General features: G+C 35.7%; 1 protein-coding gene across 2 annotated transcripts in view; it reads right to left on the bottom strand.

Moving 5' to 3' along the window:
- LOC102984452 (disintegrin and metalloproteinase domain-containing protein 5-like) overlaps nucleotides 1-14,156 on the bottom strand; it is a 140,466-nt gene that overhangs the window by 94,521 nt on the left and 31,789 nt on the right. For both annotated transcript variants that reach the window (XM_028481541.2, XM_055081050.1), the window contains 3 exons: nucleotides 12,453-12,524; nucleotides 12,090-12,253; nucleotides 11,612-11,693 (listed from right to left, as the gene is read on the bottom strand). In XM_028481541.2, coding sequence (XP_028337342.2) covers nucleotides 11,612-11,693; nucleotides 12,090-12,253; nucleotides 12,453-12,524 — 318 coding nt within the window. The remainder of the gene's footprint in view (nucleotides 1-11,611; nucleotides 11,694-12,089; nucleotides 12,254-12,452; nucleotides 12,525-14,156) is intronic.

Genomic DNA, 14,156 nt, shown 5'->3' on the forward strand with positions numbered 1-14,156 from the left:
AATGGACATATCATCCAAAATGAAAATAAATAAGGAAACACAAGCTTTAAATGATACATTAAACAAGATGGACTTAATTGATATTTATAGGACATTCCATACAAAAACAAGAGAATACACTTTTTTCTCAAGTGCTCATGGAACATTCTCCAGGATAGATCATGATAAAATTGTCAAAAGAAAGCAGCAAGCGAAAAGCAACTTGTCCCATAAAAAGGGAATCTCCATAACTGAATTTCTCAGCAAAAACTTTGTAAGTCCACAGAGAGTGGGATGATATATTCAAAACACTGAAAGAAAAGATGACTGTTAACCAAGATACTACACCAGCCAAAGCTGTCCTTAAGGAATGTCCTTAAGAAATTAAAGATTTTCTCAAAAACCAAAGCTGAGGGATTTCATCACCACTAGACCTGTCTTACAAGAAATGCAAAGAGGAATTCTTCAAGCAGAAATAAAAGGATGCTAAGTAACATCATAAAAACATACAAATGTGTAAAACTCAGTGGTAATGGTAAATATAGGGTCAAAGTATTCTCTAATATGGTAATAGAAATACATAATTCACTTACAACTATCGTTTAAAAGTTTACAAACATGTTAAAAATAACCATAACTATAATAATTTGTTATTGTATACACAATATAAAAAAGATGTAAATTGTAACACCAATAACTTAAAATGTGATTGTGGGGAAGTAAAAGAAAGTTTCTGCTTGCTATTAAAGTTAAGTTGTTATCAGCTGAATATAAGATGCTATCAATGTATTTTATGTAAGCCTCATGGTAACCAAAAAGGAAAAATCTGTAGTAGGTACACAAAATATTATGAAAAATAGGTCAAGCCATACCACTATAAAAACTCATCAAGTCACAAAGAAAGACAGCAAGAGCAGAAACAAGAAATAGGCAAAACAGTCAGAAAACAATTAACAAAATGGCAATAGTAAGCCCTTACCAATCAATAATTACTTTAAGCATAAATGGATTAAATTCTCCAATCAAAAGACACATAATGGCTAAATGGATTTTTGAAAATCCAATGATATGACTGCCCACAAGAAACTCACTTAGCTTTAAGAATATACGTAAAGTGAAGAGATGGAAAAAATATTCAAGGAAATGGTAAGCAGAAGAATGGAGGGAGAGCTATACTCATAATACACAAAATAGACCTTAAGCTAAATATGGCCAAAATAGACAATGAAGGTCATTATATAATGGTAAAGGTATCAATTCATTGAGGAAATTTAAAAATTTTAATTACTTATGACCCAATATCATAGCACCTAAATATATTAAGCAAATACAAAAAACTAAAAGGGGTAACAAACAGCAATACAATAATTGCCAGGGATTTTAATACCTCACTTACTATGGCAGACAGATCATCCAGACAGAAAATCATGAAGGAAACAGTGGGCTGGAACAACACTATACACCACATCAACCTAAGAGACATATATATGGAACATTCCATCTGGCAGCAGAATGCACATTCTTCTCAATTGCACAGAGAAGATTTTCTAGATTCGATCATATGTTAGGCCACAAAACAAGACTCAGCAAATAACAAGAGTACCAAAATTATATCAAGTATCTTTTATGAACACAATGGAAATGAACTAGAAATTAATGGCAGGAGGAAAGCTTGAAAATTTACAAATACATGGAAACCTGAGCAACACACTCCAAATAATAAATTGATATAAAAAAAAAGGAAAGGAGATATTTTTTTAAAATCTTGAGACAAATATAAATGGAAAGACAATATATCAACACTTAAGGGATGCAGCAAAAGCAATTATAGGAGGGATGTTAATAGCAATAAATGCATACATCAAGAAAAAATAAAGATCTCTAGAGAGTCAAGATGGTAAAGGAGCAGTAGGATGTGGAATTCATCTCTCCCCGCAAATGCATCAAGAATACATCTACAAATGGAACAATTCTCACAGAGCACTGGCTGCACACTAGCGTGCATGATTTCAGTTATATGTAGACTCGAAATAAAACAAATGAGTGGGGAGGGCAAGATGGCAGAGAAATAGGAGGACATGGAGTTCATCTCTCCCCACAAATACATCAAAAATACCTCTACAAATAGAACAATTCTCACAGAGCACTGGCTGCACACTAGCAGAGGACCTCAGACACCTAAAAAAGACAAGAAAGATCCCCGCGTAACCGGGTAGGATGAAAGAAAGAAGGGAAAAGGAAGAGGAGAGGAAGCAGGATGGGACCTGAACCCCTGTGAGGGGAGGTGAAGGAGAGGAGAGGTTGTCACATCCAAGGGAAGCCCCTCAGCAGGCACATAACTGGGACAGAAGGGGAGCTTCGGGGGCTATTGGAGGAGAGTGCAGCAACCAGTCTGTGGCGGGCAGGACAGAGTGAGACTTACACAGATGGTCCATGCCACAGCCCTGCACATGCCAGCCTGAGACATGTGTCCGCTGGTGCAGATGGGGGCTAGGTGCTGGAACACAGGGTTTGGAGAGCATACCGGGGGAGGGCACTGCTCCAGCTGTGAGTAAAAAGCCTGAGCGGTGGGAGTGAGGAAGTCTGCAACCAGTAATTCTTGAGGAGAAAACACCAACGGCCACGGAAGCAAAGCGCCATTGTTAAGTGACTCACAAGGGGCAGGGCCGCCATTGCAGCCTCACTACCCACGTGCTGGCCCTGACTCCCCAGGCACTAGGAAGGGTCCCTGCCGGAGCCACCTCTCTCACACCTGCAGCCGCTGGCTCCCCCGCACATCCCATCACTGCTGGCCCTGTCCCTGCAGGGACCCCATAAGGGCTCCTGCGACCCCAGCTGCTGCTGCCTCCATGCCCCTTCTCACTGGGGTGAACTCGTGTGCTCCAGGGCAGCCTGGGGAGCAGACCCCTGTGGGGAGCCCACACACAGAGGTGGGGCTGAAACCACAGCTGAGCCCCAGGGGCCGTGCAACTAAGGAAGAAAAGCTGAAATCTCTCCTTGCAGCTGAGCAAACTGCATATTTACTCTCCTGTGACCAGCTTTGCAAACTCAGTACCTACAGAACATCTGAACGGACGAGTGCTCCTGCAGCCAAGACGGGTCTAGCTTTAGCAGCTGTAGGGTTTGTGGGCACGTACACTTGGGTGGTTGGGGCAGGCCAGAATCTGAGCTGTCCCCGTAGCACCCACAACAGGTCCAGATCCATGATTACTGCAGTCCTGGGGCCTGACTTCAGTGGATCTACTCTGGTGGCCTGGTGAAAACAACGTCCGAGAGACACCAGGGCCAACTGCTGGCACACCCATAGTTAAGGTGGGCTGAGAGCAGTGCCAACAACAGTGTAACTTGTGAGCTCGCACAACGGGTGAAAGGTGACAAAACAGATCACACCCACAGGTGAACAGCTCCAGAGGAGGAATACTCAGTGGCTGACTCCCAGCGGGAGTGCTCCAAACCTGCCTACCTCACATCACGGATCAGAAATACAGCTAAAAAGCAGATCTAGGGGCTCCACTCCAACAACTAGGGAGCAGACCCTGCCCTACCAGGGCAGTGACAACCACAGAGCAAAGGGGAGGCCCTGTGCAATATCCAGTGCAGGCTCTGGTCACCACAACACCAGTCACATCTCCTGCAAAGGGGAACATGGCCAGCATAGACTGAGGAAAGAGATGGAAGACATCTATATGAAAAACAACCCTCGCACCAAAAAAAATTAAATCCACACAGGCTACACTGGGACGTTCCCATGTAAAATAGCCCTCCAACAGAGTCTGAGGGTCTGGCATTGGGTGGAAGAATCACCAGAGCCTTTAGCCTTGAAGGCCAGCAGGGCTTGAGTGCAGGAGCCCCACAGGGCTGGGGGAAAGAGAGACTCCACTCTTGGAGGGGGCACACAAGGTCTCAAGTGCACTGGGACCCAGCACAAAGCAGTACCTCCATAGGAATCTGGGCTACATCTACCTAGGGGTCTTGGAGGGTCTCCTAGGGAGGCAAGGTCGACTATAGTTCACTGTGAGGGCAAGGACACTGGTAGTGGAAGCCCCAGGGAATACTGACTGGAGTGAGCTCTCTTGGAAGTCCACAGTTCAGCAACAAGACCCAGCCCCATCCAACAAACTGAAGGCTCCAGTGCTGGAAAGCCTCAAGCCAAACAACTATCAAGATAGGAACACAGCCCCACCCATCAGAAGACAGGCTGCCTAAAGCTGTACTGAGCTCACAGCCACCTCAAAACACACCCCTTAACATGGCCCTGCCCATCAGAGAAACAAGACCCAGCTCCACCCACCAGAGGGCAGGCAACAGTCCCTCCCACCAGGAAGCCTGAAAAAGCCCCTGGACCAGTCTCACCCAACAGGGGGCAGACACCAGAAGCAAGAGAAACTAGGGTCCTGCAGCCTGTGGAAAGGAGACCAGGGAAACTTAGACAAATTACCAGTGGCATTTTTCACAGAACTAGAACAAGAAATTTTACAATTTGTATGGAAACACAAAAGACCCTGAATAGCCAAAGCAATCTTGACAAAGAAAAATGGAGCTGGAGGAATCAGCCTCCCTGACTTCAGACTATACAAAAAAAAGCTATAGCAATGATACTGCTACAAAAACAGAAATATAGATCAATGGAACCGGATAGAAAGTCCAGAGATAAACCCATGCACCTACGGTCACCTAATCTATGACAAAGGAGGCAAAAATATACAATGGAGAGAAGACAGTCTCTTCAATAAGTGGTGCTGGGAAAACTGGACAGCTACATGTAAAAGAATGAAATTAGAACACTCCCTAACATCATACACAAAAATAAACTCAAAATGGATTAAAGACCTAAGTGTAAGAACAAATACTATAAAACTCTTGGAGGAAATCATAAGTAGAACACTCTCTGACACAAATCGCAGCAAGATCTCTTTTGATCCACTTCCTGAGGTAATGAAAATTAAAACAAAAATAAACATATGGGACCTAATTAAACTTAAAAGCTTTTGAACAGCAAAGGAAACCATATACAAAACTAAATGACAATGCACAGAATGAGAGAAAATATTTGCAAATGAAGCGACTGAGAAGGGATTAATCTCCAAAATATACAAACAGCTCAAGCAGCTCAATATCAAAAAAAACAAACAACCCAATCAAAAAATGGGCAAAAGATCTAAGTAGACAGTTCTCCAAATAAGACATACAGGCACAACAGGCACATGAGGAGATGCTCAACATTGCGAATTATTAGAGAAATGCAAATCAAAACTGCAAAGAGGTATCACCTCACACCAGTCAGAATGGCCATCATTAAAAAGTCTACAAACAGTAAATGCAGGAGAGGGTTTGGAGAAAAGGGAACCATTCTACATTGTTGGTGGGAATACAAATTGGTAAAACCACTACGGAGAACAGTATGGAAGCTCCTTAAAAAAAAAAAAGAGAGAGAGAGAGAGCTACCCAGCAATCCCAATCCTAGGTATCTATCCAGAGAAAACCATAATTCAAAAAGATACATACACTCTGGTGTTCACTGCAACACTATTTACAATAGCCAGGACATGGAAACAACCTAAATGTCCATCGACAGAGGAATGGATAAAGAACATTTGGTACATATATACAATGAAATACTACTCAGCCATAAAAAGGATGAAGTAATGCCATTTGTAGTGACATGGATGGACCTAGAGATTGTCATACTAAGTGAAGTAAGTCAGACAGAGAAAGACAAATATCATATGATATCGCTTATATGTGGAATCTAAAAAAATGGTACAAATTAACTTGTTTACAAAACAGAAAGAGAGTCACAGATGTAGAAAAGAAACTTATGGTTACCAAGCAGGAAAGGGGGGTGTGACAAACTGGGAATATGTGATTGGCATATACACACTACTATATATAGAATATATAACTAATAATAACCTACTGTATAACACAGGGAACTCTACTCAATACTCTGTAATGACCTATATGGGAATAGAATCTAAAAAAGAGTGGATATATGTATACGTGTAGCTGATTCACATTGCTGTACAGCAGAAACTAACACAAGATCGTAAATCAACTATACTCCAATAAAAATTAATTTTTAAAAAAAGAGAAAGACCTTGAATAACCTAATTTTACTGTTCAAGGAAGTAGAAGAAAGAACAAACTAAGCCCAAAATTAGCAAAAGGAAAAACATAGTAAAGATTAGCACAGAAATAACTGAGATAGAGAATAGGAAATCAATTTTAAAAATTTTAAATTAACAATTTTTTCTTTGAAAAGATAAAATTGACAAAACTTTAGCTAAAGAGAACTCAAGTAAATAAAATTATGAATGCAAGAGGAGAATTACAGCTTATAATACAAAATTACAAGTAATCATAAGAAACTACTATGATCAAACACCAACAAACTGGATAACCCAGAAGAAATGGGTAAATTCTTAGAAACATACAATCTACCAATGCTGAATCCTGTATAACTCGAAAATCTGAACAGACCACTAATGAGTTGAATCAGTAAGCAAACGCCCCCCCAAAAAAAGAAAAGCCCAGGACCAGACTGTTTCACTGGTTAATTCTACCAAACATTTAATGAAGAATTAATGCTAATCCTTCTCAAAATCTTGCAAAAATTGAAGATGACATAACACCCCCAAACTCATTTTAAGAGTCTATTACTACCCTAATACCAGAGCCAGATAAGGTCACTACAGGGAAAGAAAACTATAGGCCAATATCCTTAATGAATACAAATGCAAAAATTATCAGCAAACTACTAGCAAACCAAATTCAAGCATGTTAAAAGGATCATATACCATGGTCAAGTGGGATGCATCCCAGCAATGCAAAAATGGTTCAACATATAAAAATAAATGACTATGAGGCACCACATGAATAGAATGAAAGAAGAGACTCATATGATCATCTCAACAGATGCCAAAAAAGTATTTGACAAATTTCAACATCCCTTCATGATAAACATTGGGAATAGAAGGAATGTACCTCAACATAATAAAGATCATATATAACAAACCTATGGCTAACATCACACTCAAAGGTGAAAGGTAAATCTTTTCCTCTAAGATAAAGATCAAGACAAGGGTGCCCATTCTCACCATTCCTATTCAACATAGCTATCCAGAGCAACCAGGAAAGAAAAGGGTATAAAAGGCAACCAAATCAGAAAGGAAGAAGTAAAATTATTTGTTTGCTGATGACATAATCTTTTATGGAGAAACTCCTAAAGACTTCACAAAAAAACTATTAGAATAAACAAATTCAATAAAGTTTCAGAATACATTACCAACCTACAAACTGAGTTGTGTTTTGATATATTAACAATGAATTAACAGAATATAACTAAAGAAATCAATCCCATTTACAACAGCAATAACACAACAAAATATCAGTAATAAATTTAACCAAGGAAGGGAAAGATTTGCACAAAGAAAACTATAAGACTGTGATGAAAGAAAGTGAAAAAGAGGGAATTCTCTGGTGGTCCAGTGGATAGGACTCTGTGCTTCCACTACAGGGGGCCTGGGTTCGATCCCTGGTCAGGAAACTAAGATCCCACAAGCTGTGAGGGAAAGAAAGAGAGAAAGAGAGAAAGAAAGAAAGGAAAGGAAGGAAGGAAGGAAGGAAGAAAGAAAGAAAGAAAGAAAAAGAAAGAAAGAGAGAAAGAGAGAAAGGAAGAAAGAAAGAAAGAAAGAAAGAAAGAAAGAAAGAAAGAAAGAAAGAAAGAAAGAAGGAAAGAAATTGAAAAGGACACAAATAAATGGAAAGATATCCCATGTCCATGGACTGGAAAAATTAATATTGTTAAAATATGCATATTACCCAAAGCCATCTATAGATTCAATGCAATCCCTCTCAAAATTCTAATGACATTTTTTCATAAAAATACAGAAAACAATCTTAAAATTTGTATGAAACCACAAAAGACTCCAAGCGGCCAAAGAAATCCTGAGAAAGAAAAACAAAGCTGGAAGCATCACAGTTCCTGTTTTCAACCTATATTTAAAAGTTATAGTAATCAAAAAGTATGGTCCTGGCATAAAAGCAAGTGTTGGGAAAGCTGGATATTCACATGCAAATAATGAACTGGACCCTTGTACTACACTACTCACAAAAATTAACTCAACATGGACTAAACACCTATATGTAAGAAGTGAAATCATAAAATTCTTGGAAGAAAACAGTGAGAAATCTCCTTGACATTGGTCTTGGCGATGATTTTACAACTATGACAACAAAACCACAAACAAAGGCAAAAATAAACAAGTGGGACTACAGCAATATAAGGGTTCTGCACAGCAAAAGAACTGATCAAAATGAAAAGGCAACTACAGAATGGGAGAAAATATTTACAAACTATATATATGATAAGCGGTTAATATCCAAAGTATATTAAGAAGTCATATAACTCACTAGCAAAAACTAAATTATCTTATTAAGAAATGGTCAGAGGACCTAAATAGACATTTCTCCAAAGAGGATATTCAAATGGCCAACAGGTACATGAAAAGGTGCTCAACATCACTAATGATCAGATAAATGCAAATCAAAACCACAAGTGAGATCACCTCACACCTGTTAGAATGGCTATCATCAAAAAGATAAGAGATAACAAATGCTGGCAAGGATGTGGAGAGAATGGTACCCATGTGCACTGTTGGTGGGAATGTAAATCAGTACAACCACTGTAGAAAACAGTGTGGAGTTGCCTGAAAAAAATTAAATATAGAACTATCATATGAATCAGCAATTCCACTTCTAAGTATATATCTGAGGAAATGAAATCACTGTTTCAAATAGGTCTTTGCACCCCATGTTCACTGCAGATTATTCACAACAGCCAAGATATGAAAACAACCTAAGTGTCCACTGACTAACGAGCAGATAAATTGTGAGATGTGTGTGTTTAATAATCATGTATATATGAATATTATTCAGTCATAAAAAAAGAAGGAATCCTGTCATTTGACACAACATGGATGAAGTCAGAGGGCATTACTCTAAGTGAAATAAGTCAGACAGAGAAAGACAAATACTACATGATCTCAGTAGGAGGAATCTAAAACAACTGAACTCTTAGAAACAGAGAACAGATTGGTGGTTGCCAGGGCAAGAGTTGGGGGTGGGAATGAGTGAAAGTGGTCAAATGGTACAAATTTCTAACCTGGGGATACAATGTAACTATTGTTAACAATACTGTATTGAATATTTGAAAGCTGCTAAAAGAGTAGGTCTTAAAGTTTCTCAACACACACACACACACACACACACACACACACACAAATGGTAACCATGTGAGATAATGGATTATCAAATATATACATATATATATAACCTTATTGTGGCAATCATTCTGCAATACATACATATATCAAATCATTACATTGTACACCTTAAACTTATGCAATGTTATATATCAGTTGTATCTCAGTAAAACTGGAAAAAAGAGTGGGTCTTGTAAAAAAATAATAAGCAGAAACCTCAATTAGAGTCGGGCTACCGGAAGGGACACTCTCACAGACTGGAGGATAGCAGAACCCAACAGGAAAAAGAAAGAGTTTTCTTCTTTCCTGGCAAGGACTCAGCCAATAAAAAGCCATGGACACTTTGTTTACTATAGCTCCCTTCAACTTCCTTTTTCCCCTTTATAAAAGTGTTGTTTCCCTTGCCATGAGAGGATCTGCACCTGGCTCAACATGGTTGCAGACCCCGAATCATAATTCTCTGCTGATTCTGAGTAAACCCATCATTTCTGGAGAAATCTGGCAGTCTATTTGTTTTAGATCAACAATCTCATAATGTAAGTTCAGCAAGGTTACTGGATAATTACAAAAATATAAAACTGGCAATATATTGATATACACTAGCAGTGAGAAACTGGAAGATGAATTTAAATGATCAAGACCAGTTGCAATAGCATCAGAGCATATAAAATCCCTAAGAATAATTTTAGCAGTATATGTATTAAACCTCCACAGAGAATTTTTTAAAGACCTGAATTAATGGAGAGATAAATCATGTTGGTGGACTGGAAGATCCAACATTATTAAGATATCAATTCTCCCCTAGTTGATTCATAAATTACACACCATCCCAATCAAAACCTAAGTAAGCTTCTGTGTATGTGTAGAACTAGACAACCTGATTCTAAAATCTATATGAAAATGCAAAGTTATATATAGACATACATAGTACTGACAAAGCACAAAGTTGGATAGCTTAAACTACCTGATTTCAAAATATTTAACAAAGCTACCATATTCAAGGAATTGATTCTTAACCTAAAAAAAAAATTTTAGAATATTATGATTGGTGTCTATCATTTTAAAATTTAATCTTCATACTCTTTGTTGTTGGAATAAACAAAAAATGTATTTTTATATTGATATTTGTATTTTAACTTTATACTGGCTTTTTACAGCATTCTTCCTTAACTCATATATTTTTCCTTTACAAATTTTTATTACAAAAATTCCAATCAAACAAAGTCTGAAGAATGGCACCAGGAAAACACATACTAACCACTTATATTCAATAATTCCTATCATCTGCTTTATTTTCTTCACACACACATGATCTAAACATTAGTTCTCAGCAAAGAAACATTGTTTTCAGGAGGATTCACAATAGTGATGAAGACCTGGACAATTGCTGACAGTCTTTCCTGAAGCTTTGGCTGAAAGGGGACTGACAGCAAGGACTGAAAATAAAACAGATTCCTAGGGAATATCTGATTCTTCTTTAGCCATGGTGACAAATAACCCTTAGAAATGGTTTTAGATTTATCTAATCAATCAATATGCCTTTCATACTAATGGTAGCAAGTACACACCAGTACAGATTTTAATTCTGTCTAATCTGTCAATGACAATTTGAATCACTGTACATGCTACTAAAAGTCAACTAAATATACAAATGGGTCAGTATAAAAATCAGAGTGTAGTCTTATTTTTCGGAAGCACTGTCAAGTTCGCTCCCCTTGCTACTTTTTATATAGCTTGTTGTAAAAAGAACATAACTCTGTAGAAAAAGCTCATTCCCATTTTCCAGAAAACAGATTATGAATATTTGATGGCTGTTCTTCCTACAACAGTCTGCTCCTCGCAAACATAATAAAGAATTGAATGCAATGATAAAAGTTACCTTGAAACAATAATACAATGAACGTCACTTAACAAAAAGTACATGAATGTATACCAATTATTAATTTTGAGGAAAATGTAGCATGCGGGCTGAATTTTTTTTGATTTTTATTTTTTATTTGATATTTATTTAATATTTTGATATTTATTTTTATTAATTTTGAGGAAAATATGTTTAATAATTAACATTAAAATCACACTGATTATATAATAAATATTGATGTAAGCATACCACTGCTCGAAACAATTAAACAGACTTACAAAGGCCTAATGTTTTTTAAAACAATATGAAATTATGATCAGTTGACTTTATAAATATTCTGATTTTTAAAACAATTATATACAGTTTAATTTTTATACTCTTAATTAGTAATAAAGATACTATTAAAGGAAGAATAAAGTAAGTAATATATATATATTCTTGCTTTAAAATATTTAGGAAATTTTGAAACATGAAAATAATGAGAGCAAATTTGATAGTAATTACATACCAAAGCAACTCCTCCAGCAAAATTCTTATCACATATTTTTGCAGGATGTGTGGCTCCTATAAAAGTAGGAGTTTTCTGGAAGCTAAAAAAATAAAAATTCTCCTCATAATTACATTTCAGTGGTATTATTAATGATAATCAGATCAGACACAAAAATGTAGAGATAACAGGTAGTAAAAGTTTATTAGCCAAGAGACATCAAAAAATTGTATCACTCATAATTAACCTCCTTTAGTTATTTCAAAACTTTTATATAATTTTACTTCTTTCAGGTAATTTTATGTTGTTTGATAAAAGATTTTAAATCTTACCTTACATTAGCTACTTGAGGTCAAAGAAGTTAACCTACATTTTTTTCCATGGTGTCTACCAAATTTACAGAACTCAGTATACATTAAGTAAATGCTTGTTTTTCATAATTAACATATAAAATCATTTTGGGTTATTTCTTTATACAAATATGAAATACTATACTCACGCAAATAAGTATGCAGTATGATGAGGCTGGGAGAGAAATTCGTATTTCCATTCTAAAAGTCTATATAATATATGATTAGGATGTCTTGTAGTAGAAATTTTGTTTTTGTTTGACCAAATCTCTATGGAAGATATTCTAACAGTCAGTTTTAACTGGGTAAGCATCTAAATGGAGAAAATAAATGAAAATTTTTAAATAAATTTGAACATTATATTAAATTTTTGTAAAGGTATATTTAAGACATTTAATTCAATATTTTGAATGTGGAAACTCTTCAACAGCACAGCAAAATACTATATACATCAATTCACATTACCTATAATCTTACAGAATATATTCTAAAAATAGTTTTAAAATACTTACAGTGTTAACAAAGCCAATGATCTGAATAACCTTCTGTGTTACAACTTTTACATCAGAGCCCATGTAATCAAACTGAAAAAGATAAATTATTATTAAAAAATAGTGGATACCATTAATATACTACATAACCTTTATATCTATAATATGCTATATACTAAACTAGCCAGAGGGCTACATTCCAACTGAAATCCAGGAAATGCATATTTACATTTGTACATGTAAATGTATAAATAATAATTTATTTAAATAAATGTATAACTTTATATGAGATAAAACTATTTAATAACATGATTTTAAATAATGTTTAATGCACTTGTAGCATTATTTATAAAAATTGAATCATAAATTTTTAAAATGTTATTTTAAAATATACTTATTTCTAAAATAATACATATAATCACAAACCAAAAAATATATGCATAACGAGGGAAAAATCTTTAATAAAAAGTTCACTGTTGAAGTGATCATGGATACTGTGTTAGGTTACATCCTCTGATATCACCACGTAACTCATGTTACTCATGATTCTTTATTCCAATAAGCTCTTTCTATCTCTAACTGCTTAAAAATGCCAGGACAGTATTCAAAATCAATGGTGATATCAGGAATGTGAGATTTGCTCCTGATTTTTCACTGGAAAATCTCAAATATTTCACCATTAAGTGGTGTTCAGTTTGAGTATTCTAGATCATGTTGAGAAACACCTACTTATAAATCTTCCAACTTATAAAACTTTTGTTAAAAATGAAGTTGAATTTTTATCCAAAGCCTTTTTGAAGCATACCCAAAATGATAATGATTTTTGTCTTTTGACCTATTGATGGAATACATTTCATTAATACTTTACTTAATGTTAAACCATCATTATACTGTTTGATCAAAACATTACATTCTATTAATATACTATCAAAATTAATATAATATTTTGTTTAGAAGTTTGTAGCTTTCAGAACGATGGGCCTGTTGGTCATGTGTGCATGCATGCATCCTTTGTCATAACTGAGCAAATGAATGTTGCTTACTAAATATTAAAGCACTACCTAAAATTAAGTTGCTTGTTTTTTCTACATCCTAGAATTGTATTAGCTTATGAATTATATCTTCCTGAAACATTTTTTAAAACTCTCCTTTAAAACTATCTATACTTAACAGTGGCAACTTACCCATTCAAATTCTTTTTATTTCCAGTTTTTTGAAATATAATTGACATGTAAGATTGTGTTAACTTTAAAGTGTACAATGAGATGACTTGATTTAAATTCTTATCTCCACTGGAGAATTCATGAAATTTACATTTGTTTTAATCTCCCCCAAGGACACAGTTATACCATCTTAATCCTTTTCACACCATAACGTTTTCTTCCATTTTGCTTAATTACACTTTCTACTTATTTGCCTTTTCAACAAACCAGTTTGTGAATTTACTTATCCATTTTAATGTTTCTGTTTATCATCAACTTATCAAATATCAAGTGTTTTTCCTTATTTTTCTAATATCAAATTATGTCAAGAATATGAATTTCCTCTCCGTTTAGTTTTTATACTATTCTCTGCAACAGGTATTATCTGTATTTACCAATATTCAGTTCTCTTCTAACTCAGGAACCCTTCTTTTAAAGATAGCCATGGGCGGGTGATTCACTTTGGCCAATGCAATGAGGGCAAAAGTGATGCATGCCACTTCTGAGAAGTATTTCCTTATTG

This window comes from Physeter macrocephalus, chromosome 20 (assembly GCF_002837175.3).
Source record: "Physeter macrocephalus isolate SW-GA chromosome 20, ASM283717v5, whole genome shotgun sequence".
Taxonomy (NCBI): domain Eukaryota; kingdom Metazoa; phylum Chordata; class Mammalia; order Artiodactyla; family Physeteridae; genus Physeter; species Physeter macrocephalus.